At 49.0% G+C, this 20122-nt stretch overlaps 9 protein-coding genes across 9 annotated transcripts; 4 read left to right on the plus strand and 5 right to left on the minus strand.

Annotated features, from left to right (window-relative positions):
- Window positions 1–163: 163 nt before the first annotated feature.
- Window positions 164–864, plus strand: N7520_007335 (60S ribosomal protein eL27; the record flags this gene model as incomplete). Its single annotated transcript, XM_057141269.1, has 4 exons — window positions 164–170; window positions 235–290; window positions 466–802; window positions 857–864. The coding sequence occupies 4 exons, from the start codon at window positions 164–166 to the stop codon at window positions 862–864; spliced, it is 408 nt and encodes a 135-aa protein (XP_056995275.1).
- Window positions 865–3540: 2676 nt separating this feature from the next.
- Window positions 3541–4139, plus strand: N7520_007336 (putative pathogenesis associated protein Cap20; the record flags this gene model as incomplete). The annotated part of the gene is made up of 2 exons (XM_057141270.1): window positions 3541–3591; window positions 3648–4139. 2 exons carry the CDS (start codon window positions 3541–3543, stop codon window positions 4137–4139), a joined length of 543 nt encoding a protein of 180 aa, XP_056995276.1.
- Window positions 4140–4585: 446 nt separating this feature from the next.
- N7520_007337 (MAGE domain-containing protein) lies at window positions 4586–5856 on the plus strand (the record flags this gene model as incomplete). Its single annotated transcript, XM_057141271.1, has 3 exons — window positions 4586–4612; window positions 4673–5015; window positions 5189–5856. 3 exons carry the CDS (start codon window positions 4586–4588, stop codon window positions 5854–5856), a joined length of 1038 nt encoding a protein of 345 aa, XP_056995277.1.
- Window positions 5857–8150: 2294 nt separating this feature from the next.
- Window positions 8151–9712, minus strand: N7520_007338 (elongation factor 1-alpha; the record flags this gene model as incomplete). Its single annotated transcript, XM_057141272.1, has 4 exons — window positions 8151–9259; window positions 9319–9516; window positions 9572–9642; window positions 9708–9712. The coding sequence occupies 4 exons, from the start codon at window positions 9710–9712 to the stop codon at window positions 8151–8153; spliced, it is 1383 nt and encodes a 460-aa protein (XP_056995278.1).
- A 1137-nt stretch (window positions 9713–10849) lies between these two features.
- N7520_007339 (DNA-directed RNA polymerase III core subunit RPC11) lies at window positions 10850–11255 on the minus strand (the record flags this gene model as incomplete). Its single annotated transcript, XM_057141273.1, has 3 exons — window positions 10850–10885; window positions 10960–11054; window positions 11108–11255. The coding sequence occupies 3 exons, from the start codon at window positions 11253–11255 to the stop codon at window positions 10850–10852; spliced, it is 279 nt and encodes a 92-aa protein (XP_056995279.1).
- A 628-nt stretch (window positions 11256–11883) lies between these two features.
- Window positions 11884–12522, plus strand: N7520_007340 (ankyrin repeat-containing protein ANK1; the record flags this gene model as incomplete). Its single annotated transcript, XM_057141274.1, has 3 exons — window positions 11884–11898; window positions 11954–12131; window positions 12200–12522. 3 exons carry the CDS (start codon window positions 11884–11886, stop codon window positions 12520–12522), a joined length of 516 nt encoding a protein of 171 aa, XP_056995280.1.
- A 381-nt stretch (window positions 12523–12903) lies between these two features.
- Window positions 12904–14175, minus strand: N7520_007341 (putative L-serine dehydratase; the record flags this gene model as incomplete). The annotated part of the gene is made up of 3 exons (XM_057141275.1): window positions 12904–13861; window positions 13945–13998; window positions 14090–14175. 3 exons carry the CDS (start codon window positions 14173–14175, stop codon window positions 12904–12906), a joined length of 1098 nt encoding a protein of 365 aa, XP_056995281.1.
- A 448-nt stretch (window positions 14176–14623) lies between these two features.
- On the minus strand, window positions 14624–17080 carry N7520_007342 (aconitate hydratase ACO2; the record flags this gene model as incomplete). Its single annotated transcript, XM_057141276.1, has 2 exons — window positions 14624–16972; window positions 17036–17080. The coding sequence occupies 2 exons, from the start codon at window positions 17078–17080 to the stop codon at window positions 14624–14626; spliced, it is 2394 nt and encodes a 797-aa protein (XP_056995282.1).
- A 1226-nt stretch (window positions 17081–18306) lies between these two features.
- N7520_007343 (uncharacterized protein) lies at window positions 18307–20051 on the minus strand (the record flags this gene model as incomplete). Its single annotated transcript, XM_057141277.1, has 8 exons — window positions 18307–18462; window positions 18518–18703; window positions 18757–18970; window positions 19026–19192; window positions 19254–19532; window positions 19592–19616; window positions 19672–19753; window positions 19832–20051. 8 exons carry the CDS (start codon window positions 20049–20051, stop codon window positions 18307–18309), a joined length of 1329 nt encoding a protein of 442 aa, XP_056995283.1.
- Window positions 20052–20122: the final 71 nt, after the last annotated feature.

Below are 20122 nucleotides of genomic sequence, written 5' to 3' on the forward strand. Positions count from 1 at the left end.
AGCCGCAGTTTGTCGGTAAGACAGCCAATCATACCATCGCACACAAATCTCACTTGCCCTGAGCCCTCTCTTACCCAAGCGAAAACCTGAACACTTCGATCTTTGACTGTTCCGTACTCCGACAACCAACCCGCCAACTTCGCCGCTTAACGGGACCTTCACAATGAAGTGTGCGTATTCGATACCTATACGATCCTATCCTTCGATTCCATGCTGACGAGAATTGCGCGATAGTCATGAAAGTGGGCCGTGTGGCCATCATCACCCGTGGCCGTTACGCCGGTAAGAAGGTACGACAATCGAACGCTCCCCCCGAAGACAAGAGAATGAGAACGACAGCATTATAAAGAGAAGGATTCTACGTGTTTGTGGCCGGCAAAAGGATGTTCGAGGAAAATCTGGAGAAATCGTTAAATGGGGAAAATGCTGCGCGACGGAATGAAGACTGACAGCGCAATTCGACAGGTCGTCATTGTCCAGCCTTCCGACACTGGCTCTAAGGCTCACCCCTTCCCCTTCGCCATTGTTGCCGGTATCGAGCGTTACCCCCAGAAGGTCACCCGCCGCATGGGCAAGAAGCTCGTCGACCGCCGCTCCAAGGTCAAGCCTTTCATCAAGGTCATCAACTACAACCACTTGATGCCCACCCGTTACACCCTTGAGCTCGAGGGTCTTAAGGGTGTTGTCTCCGCCGAGACCTTCAAGGAGGTTTCTCAGCGTGAGGACGCCAAGAAGACTGTCAAGAAGGCCCTTGAGGACCGCTACACCAGCGGAAAGAACCGCTGGTTCTTCACTCCTCTCCGTATGTTCTACCAGCGACTATCACCGCCTACGTTTTGCTGACTTAGGATCTTAGGTTTCTAAACGGATCACCCCCGGCGTTTTGTCGTTTCGAGCGAGCACGGTTCTAGTTGAAGGCGGGGAAGAAAAAACCATCGAGCACATTCAGTCCCTGCGATGGGATGGAACATATACCAGAGCTGGAAACAGAAGAGGGAATGTATCGATGTCCAGTTTGAAACAAGGAGGTTTGCCATACAAGACCTGGTGCCTCTGAATGAAATGGAAAATATGAACAACTATTCTTTTCTTGTTTGAACCTTTTCCGCCACTCCCACGTGTACGACACATGTCCAGTACCGTTCCACTAAAATTCCCATGCGACCATGATGTTACCAAGACTTCTCCCAGTGTCACTTCTAGGCCTTGCGCATTCCCGAGTTTCTATTTCGTACTGCGTGTTGAGCACTTGAACTTTCATGTGGAGTCTTGACTGCGCTCGCGCCCAGTCCCCCGGGTCACATGTAGCTTCAAGTCACCTGGATTCACGTTACCTGGAATAAGAGTAAATAAGAATGGTGGCTTCGAGTCCATGTGATTAATCTTAACTCAACTACATCGAAAAGTTGACTTCATCACATATACAACTCATCAATCCCCAACCCTCCATATCTTCATTGCATGTGAAACGCCACACTAACCAAAATCATACTAGTATTCATCTTTGTTTGCCAGCAAAGCATCTAGCCTAAATCAATCGACAACAAAGCAATAGCAAGTTCCGCCACCGAAAGCACTGCCCCGATCCCATAGGGCAAACCCAAATCGACCGATCTACTTCCTCGGTATACAATTCAAGTAGGTGGTATGAAGTATGAGCTGAAAGATAATGTACTACCCTGGTCGATAGGTGACGCAACTGACCCCAAACTAAAAGCAGGAATGATGAACATGGGACTGTGCATATACGGGGCCCGACATGAAGCTGGTCCGGGGCAATGAGAGAACTGGATATTTCGGGGAATACTGACGGTTATGTACACAAAACGGCGTACTTTTGTTCTCTGTCGGCTAACAGGATTGACAGACATATGCTTGCTGCGAGTCCAGACCGGGGTAAACGGTCTCCCATGAATTTTTAGCCCGTGCTCATAATTTCTGCGTTTGAGTTCACGCTGATCTACTAGGGCCAGAGGCATGATTGCCACCAATTCGACAGGCTATATCACCATTCCCTCACGAGTTTTCTGTGGCCATGATCAAAAGAAGGGGGAAAGGGTTTCATCTGCAGCCTCAATTTCTATATAGACGAGACCGTATCGTAACTTGACACTAGCTTGCACCCGTTGTCAAGATCATTTCCCAGTCATTCCGATTTATGCTGCCTGCAGTACTACCCGCGCATGCAAGTATATTCAAGTCCCTGTCAGTCATATGCTAGGATAATGAGAAATTAATCCCTAGCCAACCAGAAGGTCCGCGCGTAGAAAGAAATTACCCAAGAAAGCAAGCCCATAGTTTCATACTATTTCGCGGCGCATAGCCCGATCGCCGAGAATCGGAAGGTTTTTGGAACGAATCGCCCATCGAGGCCGTAGCACGACATCCGGGGCACATAAACCCGGTAAGCGGCGATCGCGAACACGTCCAGAACCTTGTGCGGCATGGAGTACGGAGTATAGTCTACTCAGCCGGTCTAGCTTCGCACCCGGTCAATGCCAAACATCTTCGACAGGGGGGTACGTATGAGGAATACTGAGCCGGCCGCCATGGCTTCAGTGTTTTCTTGATTGCTCAATGGGGACCTTGGATTAGCGAAGTGGAGGGGGTGGCTAGAGGGCCATGCATTGCTAAGTTCGACGCTCAGGCCAAGGTGGATCCAGGTGCGGGCGAGGCTGGACTCAGGGATTATGAGCAAGTCAAACCCGTCTTGCAGGTGTCACGGGCCTGGGCCAGATTTATGGGGAGGTTTGACACTAAAGTATGCAGGTGTGGATGGAGTGATAAGGTGTTTTTATTACCCCCTTGAGCCCAATTCTGATACACGGGTGGTCAGAGCAGGGTTTGCGTAAATGGATTCGAGCTAAGATATGATGTGAGGCTTACATCACGGAAATGGAGTAGAACCTTGAAGCGGATAAGGGAATATAAAGTATCAAGTATGTAGTATGTTACAAAGCACAGTGGGTGGAGTCCGAATGCGTCGACGTTTAAGGACCCGCTATCACATGTGAATGTTCTTATCAATTGAATGCGAATGCAAGGAAATTGTAACAATTGGGCAAGCATAATTCCAAGGTTCATTTCGTGTCTAGATTTCAATTTTCTAGTCTCAATTCTCTAGTCAAGTTTTTTTTTGGATCGAGATTGCATAACTAAAGTCAAATCACGATGGCGTCAGCATTGGTGGCGGGGATTGAAGATCGAAAAGAACGGTAGAGGAGGGGGAAAAAGAGAAAAAGAATAAATTCAACCCGTGTTTAAAACCTATATAAAACGGTAAAATAACAGGAAATATGATTTATTAAAACCAGAAAGCGTACATGGTGCGATTGCCGCTCTGACCTTCGAGTCAATTGCACAATCACATGTGAAATCTGGGCCTATATACCAACCCAACTTGGCACTTTTTTCTTTATCTGTCCTACTCTTCTTCTACTTCTCTCTAAATCTCCCTTTTCAAATCATCCCCCCCCCCCCCCCACCCCTTTCCCTCTTTTGAAATCCTCCTTCCATATGCCCCACGCCAACTCAGACACCATGGGTGAACCAGTCGTCAACGGCGAGAAGGTCCATTCTCAGTTCTTCAATGTACGTTACCCTGCCGCATGTGCACAATACCTCTTCTCTAACATCAACTTCTCTAGCATCTCTCCTCCTACCCTGTTGTCTCAGACACCATCACTCTCTTCAAGGACAACCCATATGGCGCCAAGTCTCTCGAATTTGCCGATCAAGGCTACAACCGCTTTGCCAAACCAGTCCTGCCCTACTTCTCAACACCTTACAGCTACATTGCTCCCTATCTCACTCGTGCCGATTCCCTTGGTGATAAGGGCTTGAGCCAAATCGATACCCGCTTCCCTATCATCCGTGAAGAAACCCAGAAGATCCGCGGCACTATCTACAACCGTGCCTCCTCTCCAGTGCGGTTCGCAGGCGATGTCAAGACCCATGTCTTCGACACCTATGGCTCCGAGTACAAGAAGGCTGGGGGTAGTGGTCTGGTGAACTCGGGAAAGGCTGCGCTCACCACTAGCTTGCTGCTTTCGCAGGAGTCACTGGGCTGGGTCTATGGTCTCATCCAGAAGACCAAGGAGGAGGTCAAGGAGGCCGTGAATGAGAAGACCAACCAGTGATTTAGACCTTGTTTGTTCTTTCTTGATCCTCAGCGTTGTTGTATCAGTTATTGTTGTTCTAGAAAATAATACCTCCCGCTAGTTCAGTTTATGGAGACATCGAGTACACCATATGGATATAGTCGCTTAGCAGAAATTCAAATGCCATCGAAGCATGTTTTCTCTAACATTCTTTTTCCCTGGAATCCCGATTAGTATATTCTTAAAATGCTTTCCTTGGATTATTTTTAGTTCAAAGAACGGGAAAGTCCAAAGAAAAGATAAAGATGTGCACAGACCAACCCCGATATGGTAAAATCAGCGCAACTCTTTGATCATCGCGTCGCGTCCATTAAAGAACCGCCCACCTCCATCTCAATACCTACCTCCAAATCTCACTATTCCAAAATCTCAAATCTCCAATCTCTATAGAACCCCAAATTCAATCGCATACAAAAATCCCCACCATGCCTCCATCACGCAAACGCAGAGCGGTACGTTACATGACAAATCCCAGCAAATAAACCCAAGTCGCATACTAAATAAACCCCCAGGACCCCGAGGACTCTGACGCCTCTCAAACTCAACAAACCCGCCGTCGCCAAAGAAGCAGATCGTCATCCCAAGAAGATATGTCCGACGCCAGTGCCCACGGCGCACGCGCGCCAACCAGTCTAGATGCGCTGGTCAAGAAGATGGTCCGCTTTGCACTAGCAAGCGAATACGGACGCCTACCAATCCGACGCACGGATATCAGTACAAAAGTCCTCGGCGATCTTGGAACGGGCATGTTCAAAATTGTTTTCGAAAACGCGCAGAAGCAGCTCAGAGAGAAGTTTGGAATGGAGATGGTTGAGTTGCCTGCACGTGAGAAAGTGACAATCTCGCAACGGAGAGGTGAGTTTCCATTTTCTGTATTTGTTAAGCTCTACCAGCAGACCACCGGAAGAAAGAGAGAGCGAGGGAGAGAGAGAAAGATCTACCATGCTTGCTGGCTTGAAAAGACTACTCCAAGACAGGAAACAGGAAACAGGAAAGGGAACTCAAAGCTAACAAAGAATGAAAACCAGCCGCTCAAAAAACTGAGAAACAATCCAACTCCAACAAATCTTGGATGTTATCAACTACCCTCCCACTTCCGTATCGCAATCCCTCTATCCTGACACCTACCAAAGCCCCCTCAACCAGCACAGAAAGTACCTACACGGCGTTATACAGCTTCATTATTGCCGTGATCTCGTTGAACGGGGGCGCGGTCTCAGACCAGAAACTCGAGCGGTACCTTGCACGCACGAACTCGGATCAGTACACACCCATCGAGAAGACGGAGAAGCTACTACAAAGGCTGTGCAAAGAAGGGTATCTTGTTCGCACGCGAGAGATGACAGGCGGAGAAGAGGTCATCGAGTACATGGTCGGACAGAGGGGGAAGGTGGAAGTTGGATCTGGGGGTGTGGCTGGGTTAGTTCGGGAGGTTTATGGGTACGGGTTTGATTCTATGGAGGATAGGGAGGAGAATGATGAGCTGTCACAGGTAACCAGGGGGGCACAGAAGGACTTTGAGATACGGTTGAGGAGGACACTGGGCTTGCCTGCGTTGAAAGAGAATGTTGGAGAGACGGCTGGGCCTCAGACTCAGGCTCAGACTCAGACTCAGACGAACGGACATCGAGATAGACCGAGGGCATCCAGGAGGGCTGCTACGTCTTCTGGGTCGGAGGATGAGGAGAGTGATTAGATTTTCTATTGTCTTTTTGATTGCACATGGTCGCCTGTTGGTTTGATAGATACCCAGAGAAGCATGAATTTTATACTGCAAGCCATACCTGCCTGAGATTCTTCCAGGGCTTATCATGCCCATGTCTACCTAGATAAGTGGATAAAATTTTGCCCGGCCTCCAAGCGCACAACATCACAACATATAGAATTAGCAGAATGATATGATCGAATGTATGATCTGATTCGATTTTCAAAATGCTAATGGCAGGTAACGACAAGGACTTTCATAGACTCTAATTATCAGCAAGACATTTGACACGGACTAGAATCAGCAAGTCGAGCTCCAAAAAAGACAAAATAAACTTGAAACAACCATCTTCCAATAATCTCGACCTTGCGCGGCCACGCTCAAGGATATAGATAGTCGAGTCATATACAATCCGTCCCGTGCTGATAAGATCCCACAACATTTGAAGCGCGATCGAGATATCGATCACTTTTTCAGTGATCATTGTTATCTTAATATATTTATCGGCATGAAGATGCTTCGACAAAATACCTTCGTTGGTCGTTCCCAGGGCGGCCTTGAGCATGCCGATTAAAGTAAAAGATAACAAAAACCGAAAACGAAAACGAACACGAAAATGGCTATTAAAATGAAAGGCAAAGGTACGGAAGAATTCACTGTTTGATCACGCAGACAATAAAGGTATTGGCTAAGAAGTTACCTGCACTCCACAGTGCCCGCATTTCGGGGCTCTTCTCAAACCGAGTCAACCACCTCATGGCCGGTAACGAGTTTCAACCAAAAGATCCAAGTTGCGAATAACTTCTTCAGACATCTTGAGCGAGGAATGGAGTTCTTGGTGAATTGGTGAGGTGAGGTGAGTTGATTGAAATTGACGGCTATTCTTGAGGCTTCATGACTGGGTTGAAGGGTGAATCAGTCCTTTCAAAGGTTGTAGAGAATACTTGGTAAAAAAGCAATTTGGAAAAGGCACCTGTGTGGAGTGCTGTTACCTACATAAGGGTGATGATAAGATGGGCAGTCAAATGTTGAATTCTGGCATCAACATCGGTACATGAAACCTTGTGGCAGGACTACAAACATTGAATATTGCACATGCAAAACCAGTGGGCAGGTCATATAGTACATAATTGAGGACCGATTCGGCACATCAGCATGGCCAAGTCAATCAGAGGTAGTCATTTTGATCATTTGAAGTTCGCCACTATATTGATTCCCTTGGAAAAAGCAGAAACAGGTGTTTGATTTCGTCATAGCGGCGTCTGTATGGTGCGCTGAATGGAAAGACCCGACAATTTATTTCAATGTACTGTAGGTAGTCACGGGGCACTTGAGGAGAGGTAGATATGGGTATATATCAAGTCTCGCAAGTGAGGTTCCAATGTTCCAAAGTATATCCCTTCATTTGTTTGTTACCCCAGATAAGGACCATGACCGCGAATACATATATGTATATGTACATACTTATGGTGGTATGAATTCCTCGATCTTCTCCATATGTTTTTAATGTTCTATCTCTTCACCCATTCGTATTCGTGAATGGATTCGATTGATATAATTGTTTCCATAGATGCAACAAGCGAAGGAAAGGGAGATGTTGATTCCGGAGATTGAGGTATTGAATGGTATATTCTCAAGATAATGATGCAACCCACTCTGGACTGAATAAGGACCGAGAGCCTTAACTAGGTGCTCGCCTAGTGTCAATGGCTATTGAAGATTACCAGTCGGTACCTGATTCACAGAAACAATTCAGCATATTGCCTACATTAACTGCTACCTTAGCCCGGTCGTATGAACCAAAGGTACGTAAACTTGGACCAATGGAATGGCCTCCTCTTATCAGGCTTTAAGGTTTGGGAATTTGTTTCAAAGGATCATGGATGCGGAGAAGTCGTCACTCATTTATATTTAGACAAAGGAACCGAGGGATAAGCGCTTGTAAAATCATATGTATTCTCGGAGAGAAATGCGTAAATGGGTGGGGACTGGGTGGGGTCTCATCCGTAGAGGGGAAATAGCAAGGCACACCACTGCACAGGACGGGTGTACTAGGCGGGCTCATGAAACGTAGAACCCACAACATCCATAGACACCGTAAGAAATTCGACATCACTATCTAAAGTATCATCTACAATTACTTGGAATGGAAGGGAATGACTTGAGTCACGAATCTGTAGGTAGCTATTTTTTCTTAAACTACACAGCAAAGTCTAGCTCCATCCATAAAAGCATTTTGAAGAAAAAAAATCATCACGGCGTCTCTTTGGTCATCCGCAAATCACTTATTTCTTGCCAGCCTTGGCAGCGGCCTTGGTGACCTTACCAGCACCACCGGCGGTCTTGTCAACAGACTTGATGACACCGACGGCAACGGTCTGACGCATGTCACGGACGGCGAAACGACCGAGAGGGGGGTAGTCGGTGAAGGCCTCAACACACATGGGCTTGGAGGGAATCATCTTGACGATGGCGGCATCACCAGACTTGACGAACTTGGGGTTGTCCTCAACGGACTTACCAGTACGGCGGTCAATCTTCTCAAGGAGCTCAGAGAACTTGCAAGCAATGTGAGCGGTGTGGCAGTCGAGAACGGGAGCGTATCCAGCACCGATCTGACCGGGGTGGTTGAGAACGATAACCTGGGCGTTGAAGGAAGCAGCGGCCATGGCGGGGTCGTTCTTGGAGTCAGAGGCGACGTTACCACGGCGAACCTCCTTGACGGAGACGTTCTTGACGTTGAAACCAACGTTGTCACCGGGGACACCCTCCTTGAGCTGCTGGTGGTGCATCTCGACGGACTTCACCTCAGTGGTGACGTTGGCAGGAGCGAAGGTAACAACCATACCGGGGGAGATGATACCAGTCTCGACACGACCGACGGGAACCGTGCCAATACCGGAGATCTTGTAGACATCCTGGAGGGGCAGACGGAGGGGCTTGTTGGAGGGACGGACGGGGGGCTCGATGGCGTCAATGGCATCGAACAGAGTCTTACCAGTGACCTTGCCACCCTTGGTCTCCTTCTCCCAACCCTTGTACCAGGGGCAGTTCTCGGAGGGCTCAAGCATGTTGTCACCGTTGAAACCGGAGATGGGGACGAAGGGAACGGTCTTGGGGTTGAAGCCGACCTTCTTGATGAAACCGGAGGTGTTCTGGACAATCTCCTTGTAACGGTCCTCGGACCACTTGCAGGTGTCCATCTTGTTGAGGGCAACGATGAGCTGGCGGACACCGAGGGTGAAGGCAAGCAGAGCGTGCTCACGGGTCTGGCCATCCTTGGAGATACCAGCCTCGAACTCACCAACACCGGAGGCGATGATGAGAATAGCGCAATCAGCCTGGGAAGTACCAGTGATCATGTTCTTGATGAAATCACGGTGACCGGGGGCATCTGTGAGAATAATGTTAGTACATGTATCGGTGACGCTGACAGAATGATATGAAGCTTACCAATGACGGTGACCTCGAACTTGGCAGTCTGGAACTTCCAGAGAGCGATATCGATGGTGATACCACGCTCACGCTCAGCCTTGAGCTTGTCAAGAACCCAGGCATACTTGAAGGAACCCTTTCCGAGCTCAGCAGCCTCCTTCTCGAACTTCTCAATGGTACGCTGGTCAATACCACCGCACTTGTAGATCAGGTGACCTGTTTATTGAATCAGTATGTTGATTGAGGGAGGAGGGGTAGGAGGAAAGCTTACCAGTGGTGGTGGACTTGCCGGAATCGACGTGGCCGATAACGACGATGTTGATGTGGGAACGCTCTTCCTTACTGCCAGAGGAGTTAGTATTGATGAAGGGATGACTTGATGGGGAAGTGTTTGATTCGAAACATACCCCATGTTGACGGTTTGAAGGATGAATTCTTAAAAAGGATTCGAAAATTGCACAGATTTTACGGCGTGCGTAAAGGTACTGTGACAAGTAAGTCAGATGGATGAAGAAGAAAAGAAGAGAGAAAGGTAGGGGGAGGGAAGTTATACGTACTGATGCGGACGAGGGGAAGAAAGAAAAATTCTGTGGGAGGGGGGGAAATCCTTATATGGAGGGGCAAGCGAGAGAGGCGAGTAGTGGGCGGGTTCAAGCCCTTTCCAATAGCGTGATATAATTGGTTGATCCAAGTTTGACTCAACCCCACCTTAGCGGGACCAACGCAGAATCTTCTTGGTGGGATGTTTGGGTATCTTCTACCTGAGCCTCTCCGCTGTCTCTCATAGTAACTCTAGGTACCATCTACCTAATTCTCTCTCACTTTTTTCGTTGTTTCCCTGGTTTCCTCTTTAATCGGGATCCACTTTTGTATGAATTTTTTCTCTCATCGTGTCCTTCTAGTCCACTTTCCATATGACTGGGCCGACTGGGCAGCAACGCAGTCAGGTCGGGCCTTCCGTTTGTATTGTTTTGTTCTATGTTTTTTTCTTCCGCAGGTTTTTCTTATCCCACTATCACTGAATGAAGAGTTTTTCTTTGCATTAGTCGTATATCCCACCTGCCCCTCAGCCGCGGGGCAGAGGCCGTCACCGCCAAAGCTCCAACCCCACTATGATCCAGTGTTATGCAGCGAAAACTTTTTGGTCTTTTTGGTTTCGCCACATTGATTTGGATTTAAATATTCCGCAGCTGAAACGGAATATATATAGATATCGGGGTCTAAAATAGGCATAGGTTATACTAATGACTCCAACTCCTCCATTTATACGGTAATCAAAAAGTCAGCCAGGCTTTTCTTTTCTCGTAAGCTACTAATCGACGGAGACCCATGGGTTTGTTCTATCTATAAAAACCCAATTTTCTTTGACTTTTGCCTATCCGGGACCGAGAATCTGTGCATCTGACGTCGATCAAATTTTGGGTATCTATCTTGTTGTGATCCAAACGCCAATCAATCCCTAGCGCCATTTTTCAATGCGAAACAAACCCCTCGTAATAGAGAGCAAAATAAAAGTAATTGATACGGAGGAAATGACCCTCTTTGGGCATTAGTTTTCTCTCCACTGGGTTGCACATTTCGTACACTAGCCACAGCTGTCAGTTTCTCGAGCTTTGGCCCCATGCAAGGAGGTGAGGGGGTGGAAGTCATAGAACCTACCCGCAAGAATGTAGTCATCGGCTCGTCTGCACTGCGAATCTGTAGCTGGTAGAAGTATGCCCGCTCGCCGTTGCAGCCTTCCTTGGGGCATTGTGCTACACATTGTTAGCCCATGATCAAGGAATCCAAAGCCCTCGGTAGAACTCACTGGCCACACTGTCCGCATTCTTCCACTCATCCTTGCCACCAAGAGCCTCTTCGACCTCCTTCTGCTTCATGTCGGTCCGGTCATACCACTTCTTTTCCAGCGCCCACTCATAGGGACAGGTTCGGCACTCGAATCGGTTCACACCCATGGGGTATTGGTTGGTAGATTCCGAGCGGGCGATAGTCAGCGCATTGCTGCAGTTGGGGCAGACTAGAGGAAGAGAACGAGTCAGTGGCTGTCGCTATCGGGTGAAGCTTTTTTTTTTGCTCTCCAGGAAAAGGATACAGACAAACTAGCGGCATCGTGAAGGGCCCAATCTAGCTGTAGATATGTTGAATCCTTGTAGACTGTGCAGCTTCAAGAACTCGGATGCTGGCCAAATCCTATGCGCCCGAGTTGCTCCCGTCGTAAATCGTCAATCGTGAAGCCAGTTCGCGGGCAGTTCTAGGCGCGCGGCTAACTGCGGCGGGGGTTCCGGAAAATCACCTGATCCGTGGGATGTCCCTGGGGAAAGCAGCGTCCGAATAACAACACTCCAAAAAACAATCGAAATCACCTAATCTTTGGCATTCCCCCGAGATCTGATCGCGGATTTGTACATAATCCTTCACACGACTGCGCCGCCAGAAACACATTACAGCTCCACTCAGTCAAAATCCCACTGCGCCACTCTAGCCTTCGAACGTTTCGGATCAGCTTCCGCGATAACCACATCAGCGCAACCAGAATAGCTACATCTGTGCTAAATTACCCGCCTGAAATCTCGATTAATCACCATGGCCGACGACGAAGTGAGTCACTGGACTACCCGTGTTGCATGGCCTCGCTGACCGCTATGTACTTCAGGGTGCTTCCCCCCGCGAGCTGGTTGTCGAGGCTTGTCGCCGAAACAATCAAGACCTGATCGAACAGATTCTCGATGGTATGAACGAGAAGACAAATGAGGAGGTCGCAGAATTCTTCAACAATGTGACGGATGCCTTGGGGAACCACGCATTGCACATTTGCGCTTTATACGGAAGCTGTACGTTTCGAGGACTGCATCGCTGTTATCATTATTTGCGACAGCTGGCTAACTAGTCATTTTTACAGACGAGGTTATGGATGCCTTGTTCGACATTCAGTACTTCGAGTGCGACCCCCTGACCCGCTTGGACAAAGACACACCGCTACACATTGCCGTACGTTACGCCAACGACAAGGACTCGCAGGTGGGCGAGGAGATGATTAATATGATGTGTGAGGCTGGTTGTGATCCCCGGGTGCGGAATAAGCATGGTCAAAAACCTGCAGACTTGGTCTTCAACAAGCCTGAGATCAAGCAGACCTTGCAAAAGGCGGAGTATATTATGGCGGAGGGTATTCAAGATGAAACCATGGGCTCGGATAATGATATGGCCAGTGACAGCGAATAGATGAAGAGCTGGGAGTTATTCATGCTTAGGCTCTGCCCATTCCTCTTGCTAGATGCCCTGATGGATTGGAAGTGTCTTTGAGCGAGGGCCTGTTTCTATTGTTTTGCATATGAAATTAGACTAGGTCATGTCCTTATATTGCGCATAACTACGAATATTACGAACCAAGTATTTTGCATTTTGCAATTTGCATTTTTGACGTGGATGGATCATACATATCTTGTGCATGCAGATGTATATCTTATCGAGCGTGGGTCTACATCGCCAATGTAGCTTCCAACATTTAAAATTTGAGATTTGACATTAGACATAGTCAATTTGCAAGCGAATATATTTCTCTAGAGCCCATAAACAACATTTGAACCTTCTCTACTGTCTCATCTATTCCCACCCTTCATCTAGTCGCTGTCTATACTCCGCAATCATCTCCGCCGTAATATTACTCCCACCACAAACAACAACCACAACCCGACTATCAGCAGTCAAATCCGGCATAACCTCCTTCAACCGTCCAGAAACAGCAATCTCCAAGCTAATCCCACAAGCCAACTCCACCTGCAACCGCGTCTCATCCGCCAACCGCAAAATACCCCTTGCAGCCTCAGCATCAGACCCCACGATACTACTAACCTGCACACCAGGCGGCGGATACTTAGCATTAGCCAAAGTCTTCTTAGCCACACAAAGCGCCCCAAGCGAAGTAGCCTGCGAAGTAATGGCATCCAAAGTACTCAACCGGCCATTCCGCAACGAAAGAGCCAACGAATCTGCTCCCTTAGTCTCCACCGCCAGGACATGCACCCTCTTCACGCCAGGAATATCAGTCCCACTCCCGAACTCATCCATATGCTTCTCCAACCCCGCAACAACGCCGTTTAAAAGGCCCCCACCACCAACACTGCACACAATCGCATCAGCAGGGAACGCACCCGCTACCTGACGCCCACCAGCTTCCCGCACAGGTAACTGCGACGCGATCTCGTCAACCATACTTCCCGCCCCATCCCAGATATCGGGGTGATCAAACGGCGGCACGTAGACGTTGACGACGTTCTCGTCCGCGGGCTGTTTCTCGATAAAGTTCTCCCGAAGGTACGTGTCTGCTTCGAACCAGCTCGCTCCGTGCTGCACTACGTCCGAGGCTCCGGCGGAGCGTAGCTTGGTGATCATCATTGGCTTTGTGCTGTGTGGTACGACGACCGTGCAGGCGCAGTTGAGATCACGAGCTGCATGGATAGCTGCTAGACCGGCGTTTCCGCCTGAGGAGCTGTAGAAATGAACCGCCTTGTTTTTGTTGGCTGGGTTCTTCAGAGCGGAGAGGATTAAGTTGCCGATTCCTCTGTTAATGGTGTGGTGTGGTTAGCATGTAGTCGGATTCAGGTAGATGATACGATACGATGCTTTTGGGACGAATTGACGTACCTTGATTTGAATGATCCGGATGGCTGTAGAAGTTCGAGTTTGAGGTAGATTTTGCTTTAGTTTCTTGTTAGTTATAAGAATTCGATCGTGTTTGATTTGTTCCTGTTCGTGCTGGGATTTGTATGAGGTGGGAGGAAGTGCTTACCATCCTGCAAGCTTGGATAGTGTTGCGGACTCAATGAGCGGTGTTTTAATCCATGGTTTCTTTATTGAGTGGGTAGGCTGATGCATTGCGAGTGGGTTGAGGGGTGGTGCAATTGCCGTGTCAACGGCAGGGCGGACAAAAGTTATTTATACTGAGCCCCCGCAATCTTATCTGTAAGGGTAAACCCTGCATGTTTGGTCTTACCACATCCACAAAATTCTATACCTGACCAGTAAAGGCTCAGGAATATAAGTTCTGACAGTACGGAATAGTATATTCAAGAAAAGAAATCAAAGTTACCCAGGTGAGCCATCAAAAGCCAGTGGAAAGTTCAAAACATAGAATACAGATCACATTGGATATCATCTAGCTCGCAAAACCCAAAAAATAATACAGAAATCCAAGTTCTCCACAGATACAAAAGTGAAATGGCAGCTATTTATGCATCCCGCAGTCCAGCCCGGATCATCGACTGCTGATCGAAACCGACTTTTTTGTTTCGTTTCAGAAACATCTAACTTCACTTTTATTTATTTATTTCTGAGCCTGCTTGGCCAGAAGGTTCAGGGCACTGCCGGCAAGAATGAATCCAGATTGATCCTTGCTGAGGGTGTGCTTGGTAGGAACGAGGAAGGTCTCGCCAGTCTTGCGCTTGGTAACGCGGAGCTGGACCTCGCCCTGACCACCAGCCTTCAGGACATCGTAGAGGCCGACAGTGTCGACAGTGTCGCAGGCATCAATACGGTCGTAATCCTCACGGTTGGCAAAGGTGAGAGGGACAACACCCTGCTTCTTCAGGTTGGTCTCGTGGATACGGGCAAAGCTCTTGGAGACGATGACACGGCCACCGAGGAAACGGGGCTGCAGAGCGGCGTGCTCACGGGCAGAGCCCTCACCGTAGTTGTCCTCGGCGACGACGAGCCACTCGATACCACGGTTCTTCCACTGTTCAGCGAGCTCGGGAATTCCGTGCTTGTTACCATTCTCATCGTAGGCGACGTTGGTCTCGCCGGTAGCAGCGTTGACAGCACCAATGAGAGTGTTGGCGGAGATGTTGGGCAAGTGGCCCTTGTACTTGAGCCAGGGTCCGGCAGCTGAGATGGTGTCAGTTGTGCACTGGCCCTTGACCTTGTACAGAACCTGCAGGCCGGAAAGATCTCCCTCGGGGAAAGGAGCGAACGGCTCCAGCAAAGCCAAGCGGTCCGAGGTGGGGGAGACCTCGACCTCAACGCTAGCGTCGGGGATAGCGGCAGTAGGCTGGAACTTGGGGTTACCAGCCTCGAAACCGGCGCTAGGCAAGTCAAAGCCCTGAGGAGGCTGGAACTTGAAGGACTCGCCACTTGGGGTGGTCAAGGAATCGGTCATGGGGTTGAAGGTAGTGGTACCGGAGTAGGCGAGGGCAGTGACTAGCTCAGGAGAAGCCAGGAAGTTCATAGTGCGACGGTTACCATCGTTACGACCGGGGAAGTTACGGTTGTAGGAAGTGAAGATGGCGTTGTCCTCACCCTTGGGCACCTCATCAGTACGGTTCCACTGACCGATGCAGGGACCACAGGCGTTAGCGAGGACAATACCACCAGCCTCAGAAAAAGTAGACAGAGTCTGGTCACGCTCGAGAGTGGCCCGAATTTGCTCACTACCAGGGGTGATGAAGAAGTCGGCCTTGGGCTTCAAGCCAGCGGCGGAGGCCTGCTTGACCAGGTGCTCAGCACGGGTCATATCCTCATACGAGGAGTTGGTGCAGCTACCGATGAGACCAGCACCGAAAGTCTCGGGCCACTTCTTCTCGCGGACGGTGTCTGCAAACTTGGAAAGAGGAACCGAGAGATCCGGGGTGAATGGGCCGTTAATGTGAGGCTCCAGCTCGGACAGGTTGATGGTGATCACCTGATCATACTCAGCCTCGGTATCAGCCCGCAGCAGGTTCTGAGGACCAGAGGCAGCAATCTCAGCAGCAGCACGGGCGACATGACCGCGGTGAGTGGCCTCCAGGTACGGAACCATGCTGGGCGAGAAGGGGAAGAGCGAAGTGGTAGCGCCCACCTCAGCACCCATGTTACAGCAGGTAGCCATACCAGTGCAGCTCAGAGTCTCCACACCAGGTCCGTGGTATTCAATAACAAAACCAGTACCACCACGCACGGTGAGTTTGCCCGCAAGGTGCATGATGATATCCTTGGGAGAGGCCCAGCCGCTCAGACGACCCTCAAGACGCACACCGAGAATCTTAGGCGCCTTCAATTCCCACGGAGCATCAACCAAAGCATCGACGGCATCCGCACCACCAACACCAATAGCAATAGCACCCAAACCACCTCCGTTAGGAGTGTGGCTATCAGTACCGAGCATCATTAGACCCGGGGCGGCATAGTTCTCCAGCACGCTCTGGTGGATAATACCCGCACCGGGGGGCCAGAACTCAATACCGTAACGCTTGGCAGCACTCTCCAAGAAGTCGAACACCTCACTGTTACCCTTGATCGAAGCCGGAAGATCGACGTCGGCACCACGTTCACCAACAATCATGTGGTCACAGTGAATACTAGCCGGCACAGCAGTGGAAGGCAGACCACAGGACATGAATTGGAGCAGAGCCATCTGTGCAGAAGCATCCTGCATGGCCACACGATCGGGCTTGAGCTTCAAGTTGGCATTGCCCCGGATGTCACGGCCATTGTTGGTACCGGTGAGCAGTGACTCCTCGGGGTTGGCCAAATGAGCGTACAAGATCTTCTCAGCAAGGGTCAGGGCACGGTCAGAACCGAGAACCTTGCGAACCTGCTCGAGGTTTCGGACAATCTTGGGGTAGGGCGGCATCCGGGAGGAGGAGGCCTCGGTGGCCAGGCCACGGGTGACTCGTTGTGGGGACAAGCGCGCGGCCAGCTGCTTCAAGGTCAGTAAAGTTCAATTCTGGCCATTTGGTTGTTTGAAGTATCTAGAACTAACCCTGCGAGAGGCGGTAACCCGCTGCCAAACTAGCTGGCTCACCATCTTCAATTGTGGAGGGGTGGAAACTGGGGAAAGAGTCAGGGTTGAGATTCCAAGGGCTTTTTTTCGCCGTCGGAGCAGTGTTATTTGTCTTGGCCTTGATTGGCTAGGCTTACGCCGATACCGGTTGTTTAAAATAATTGTGGGGAAACCGGAGTATAACTACGATCTACAGGATTACGTATAATGCAGGCTTTGATATCTATGTTTTTAAGAGACATTTTTGGATAAATGTTCATTATGTCAAAGATACCTTGGTAGCTCATGATCCTAGTGGCATTTCCAGGGTTGATTGAAGGATTAGCATAGGGAAAAAGTGTCAGTATTGGTTGGGGCATGGGCATGAACATGGGGCAGTGTTAATAAGTGATAAGTAGCCTAGGGAATGATGATTCTGGCTGAAAATAGGGTTACATAGATCATATTCCAAAGTGCTATTGAGATAATTGCCAGACAACCTAGTGGTTAGAGAGCTACTCGTTTTTCCTGGGCCCCAAGGGGTACACATCCTACCGGGGGGGGGGGGGGGGGTTTTTCGCGTTTTTGGGGCTTTGCGGATCGAATCCTGCTAATCTCTTCATGTTTCCTTCTTCGTTATTTTTACTGTTTGTTTCACCTCCTCTGAATTCTCTGTTCTTGTCCTTTTACTCGTATAATACAAGCTGGCAACACCAAAATCACAATAGATGATGTCCGTAATTAAATCCTTGCACCTAGAGGCCTTGTTCCTGTCTAAGTTACTAGTAATCAGCGTTAGGCTCAATGTTGAATTTTGCACGATGAGATTATCCAGCAGCAGATACGATAGTATAATTAAAACGAATGCCAAAGACAATAAGATTTCGAAGAATCCTGGTTTTGGCCCAGATATGAAGATTGCTTTAGAGGCTTGTTCTGGATCAAGCACATTATCTTAGGTACAGCTGACCATATTTTGTAGAAACTTGAAGGAACAAGTAATGAAGTGGCTTCGAAATAAAACATTCCAAATTTCAATACTCAGATATCAGTCCTCCCTCCATAAGTAATACCAACACCCAAATCGGGTTCAAGATTGCCACTGATAAAACGCCTCGTGAACACAAGAAAAGGAAAAAGTCATTAGGTCAAGCCCAAAAAAGTACAATGGCAAAACATCCAGGGCGTTTCATAGATGGCCAATCCACAAAGATAGGTAGGAACAACACGTATTGGAAATTAAAAGAAACAATTCGGTTGAAACAGTCCCTCTAGGCCTGGTTTTCATCCTCTGCAACGGCGGCCCGCAGTTCCCAAACATAATCATAACATTCTGCAAGCAGGGAATTCACACTTCCTTGGCCCTCGGGAATGTCGGGGCCAACGTAGAACTTTCCGTCAATGCGCATGTTGTCGATTGAATTGAGCTGCTTCGGTTATTCATGCTGATAAAAATATGGGGATGGGGGATCAATAAAATACCTTCATGCTGTAAGGATATAGCTCCCTCGAGTTTGAAACACCACCAGACTCCTTAACCTCGATCAGACAGCGACGAAGAGTCTGGAGTTGGTTGTAGACCGGTAGCAAGGCCTCGGAAACGGGTTCGGAGGAGATAAGAAGGGCGTAGATGTATGCATAGCTTCGTCGAATGAGATAAAGCAGTGTCTAAAATTAGATTAGCATGGTCCATCTGCGACGAATTCAACTGAATAATGTACCCGCTGCGCGTGAAGATCGGCAGGCTGTCCTTCAGCATCAACAAAGTTGCCATTGACGCGAGCCTCATCAATTCGATCAAGCTTGCGCTGGTATCCAAAAAGATCCGTTTCCCGCAGTGACCAGGCCTGCGTAACTGACAAGCGATCTAGCTGATTGCGAATCTCGAGCAGGCGTTCATATTGGTCCTGAAAGCGCTCCAGGACCTTGCCTTGGCTACATTGAGGTTAGTATCCGGGGATTTTTTTGTCATCACGGGCCAGAAACATACCGCTCGAGAACAATTTCCGTCCACCGCCAGCATCGCTGCATCAGAGATCTAAGATCGTCCTGGCCTGGAAGGATATTACCATCGGCATCCACAAAGTTCCCATCCTTCATCTGGTTCTCGATCTTCTTCAGCTGATCCCGAAGGCTGTTGACTTCCGTGGCTGAAAACTAATACCAGCGAAATTTAGCATAAAGAAAGAAGAAAAGAATAGCACAATTGGTGAGCTACCTTTGAGCGGGTGTTGACTGCAGAGGTGGAACGCAGGATAGAAACCAGTGTTTCATGAGTCTGGGCCAAGGGTGGAGCCAGGACAGCAAGTCCTTTCTGTAGTTTCTCTAAAGAAATCCGGCATTGTTCCAATCGACTTTCAAGGAGTGTAAGAAGAGCCGGTGAGTATGTATTCCGGCCGCGATCGAGAGTTTCCCGCATCGATTCGAGGGTCTTCGTGATCGAATTCAAATCCTTCGAACTATAAAAGCCAGCCTCATCAAGGTGGTCAAGAAGGCGCTAAAAAAAAGAGTCAGAATGGTTCCAAGGACAATGAGAGCTCGGTTTCAAAAAAATACCTGAATGGTTGTTGCCAGTGAGTAACTAAACAAAGAAGTTAGCATGGATAAGGGAACAGCGGGGTAGATGATCAGCTTACACTGCCGGCGCCTCGTTATTCTTGCCCACCGTTAAGAACAGCAAGGAAATCAACTGGAAACAATCATCCAAAACATAGTCCACTGTCATCGTTGGTGGTCAGTCACGCTGTACATTGGCGACGCACGGTCCATCGGCCCGTCAGCCCACCCGGTACTCACATCGGTTATGAATCAGGCGGCGGTCCAAGTCTTTGCGAGCTGCATTGAGCTTTTCCACTTCTCCGATTACCTCCTCGTATAGAGGAAGAACATCACGAGACTTGATATAAGACGATTTGTCTTGTTTGAGGAGCAGGAGGGAATCGCGGGTGCGGAGCAAGCGTTCGAGGATGGGCTGCTCCCGCGGATCCAGCGGGACCGGTATGGCGGGGGACTCCATGATCGGAGGGGTCGGGAAAAGGTAAGATGGGGACAAAATAGGGATAAGATGGCAATGAGCTGAAATGAGGA

Source organism: Penicillium odoratum (genome assembly GCF_028828045.1).
Source record: "Penicillium odoratum strain IBT 22623 chromosome Unknown utg000005l_segment0_segment0, whole genome shotgun sequence".
Taxonomy (NCBI): Eukaryota; Fungi; Ascomycota; class Eurotiomycetes; order Eurotiales; family Aspergillaceae; genus Penicillium; species Penicillium odoratum.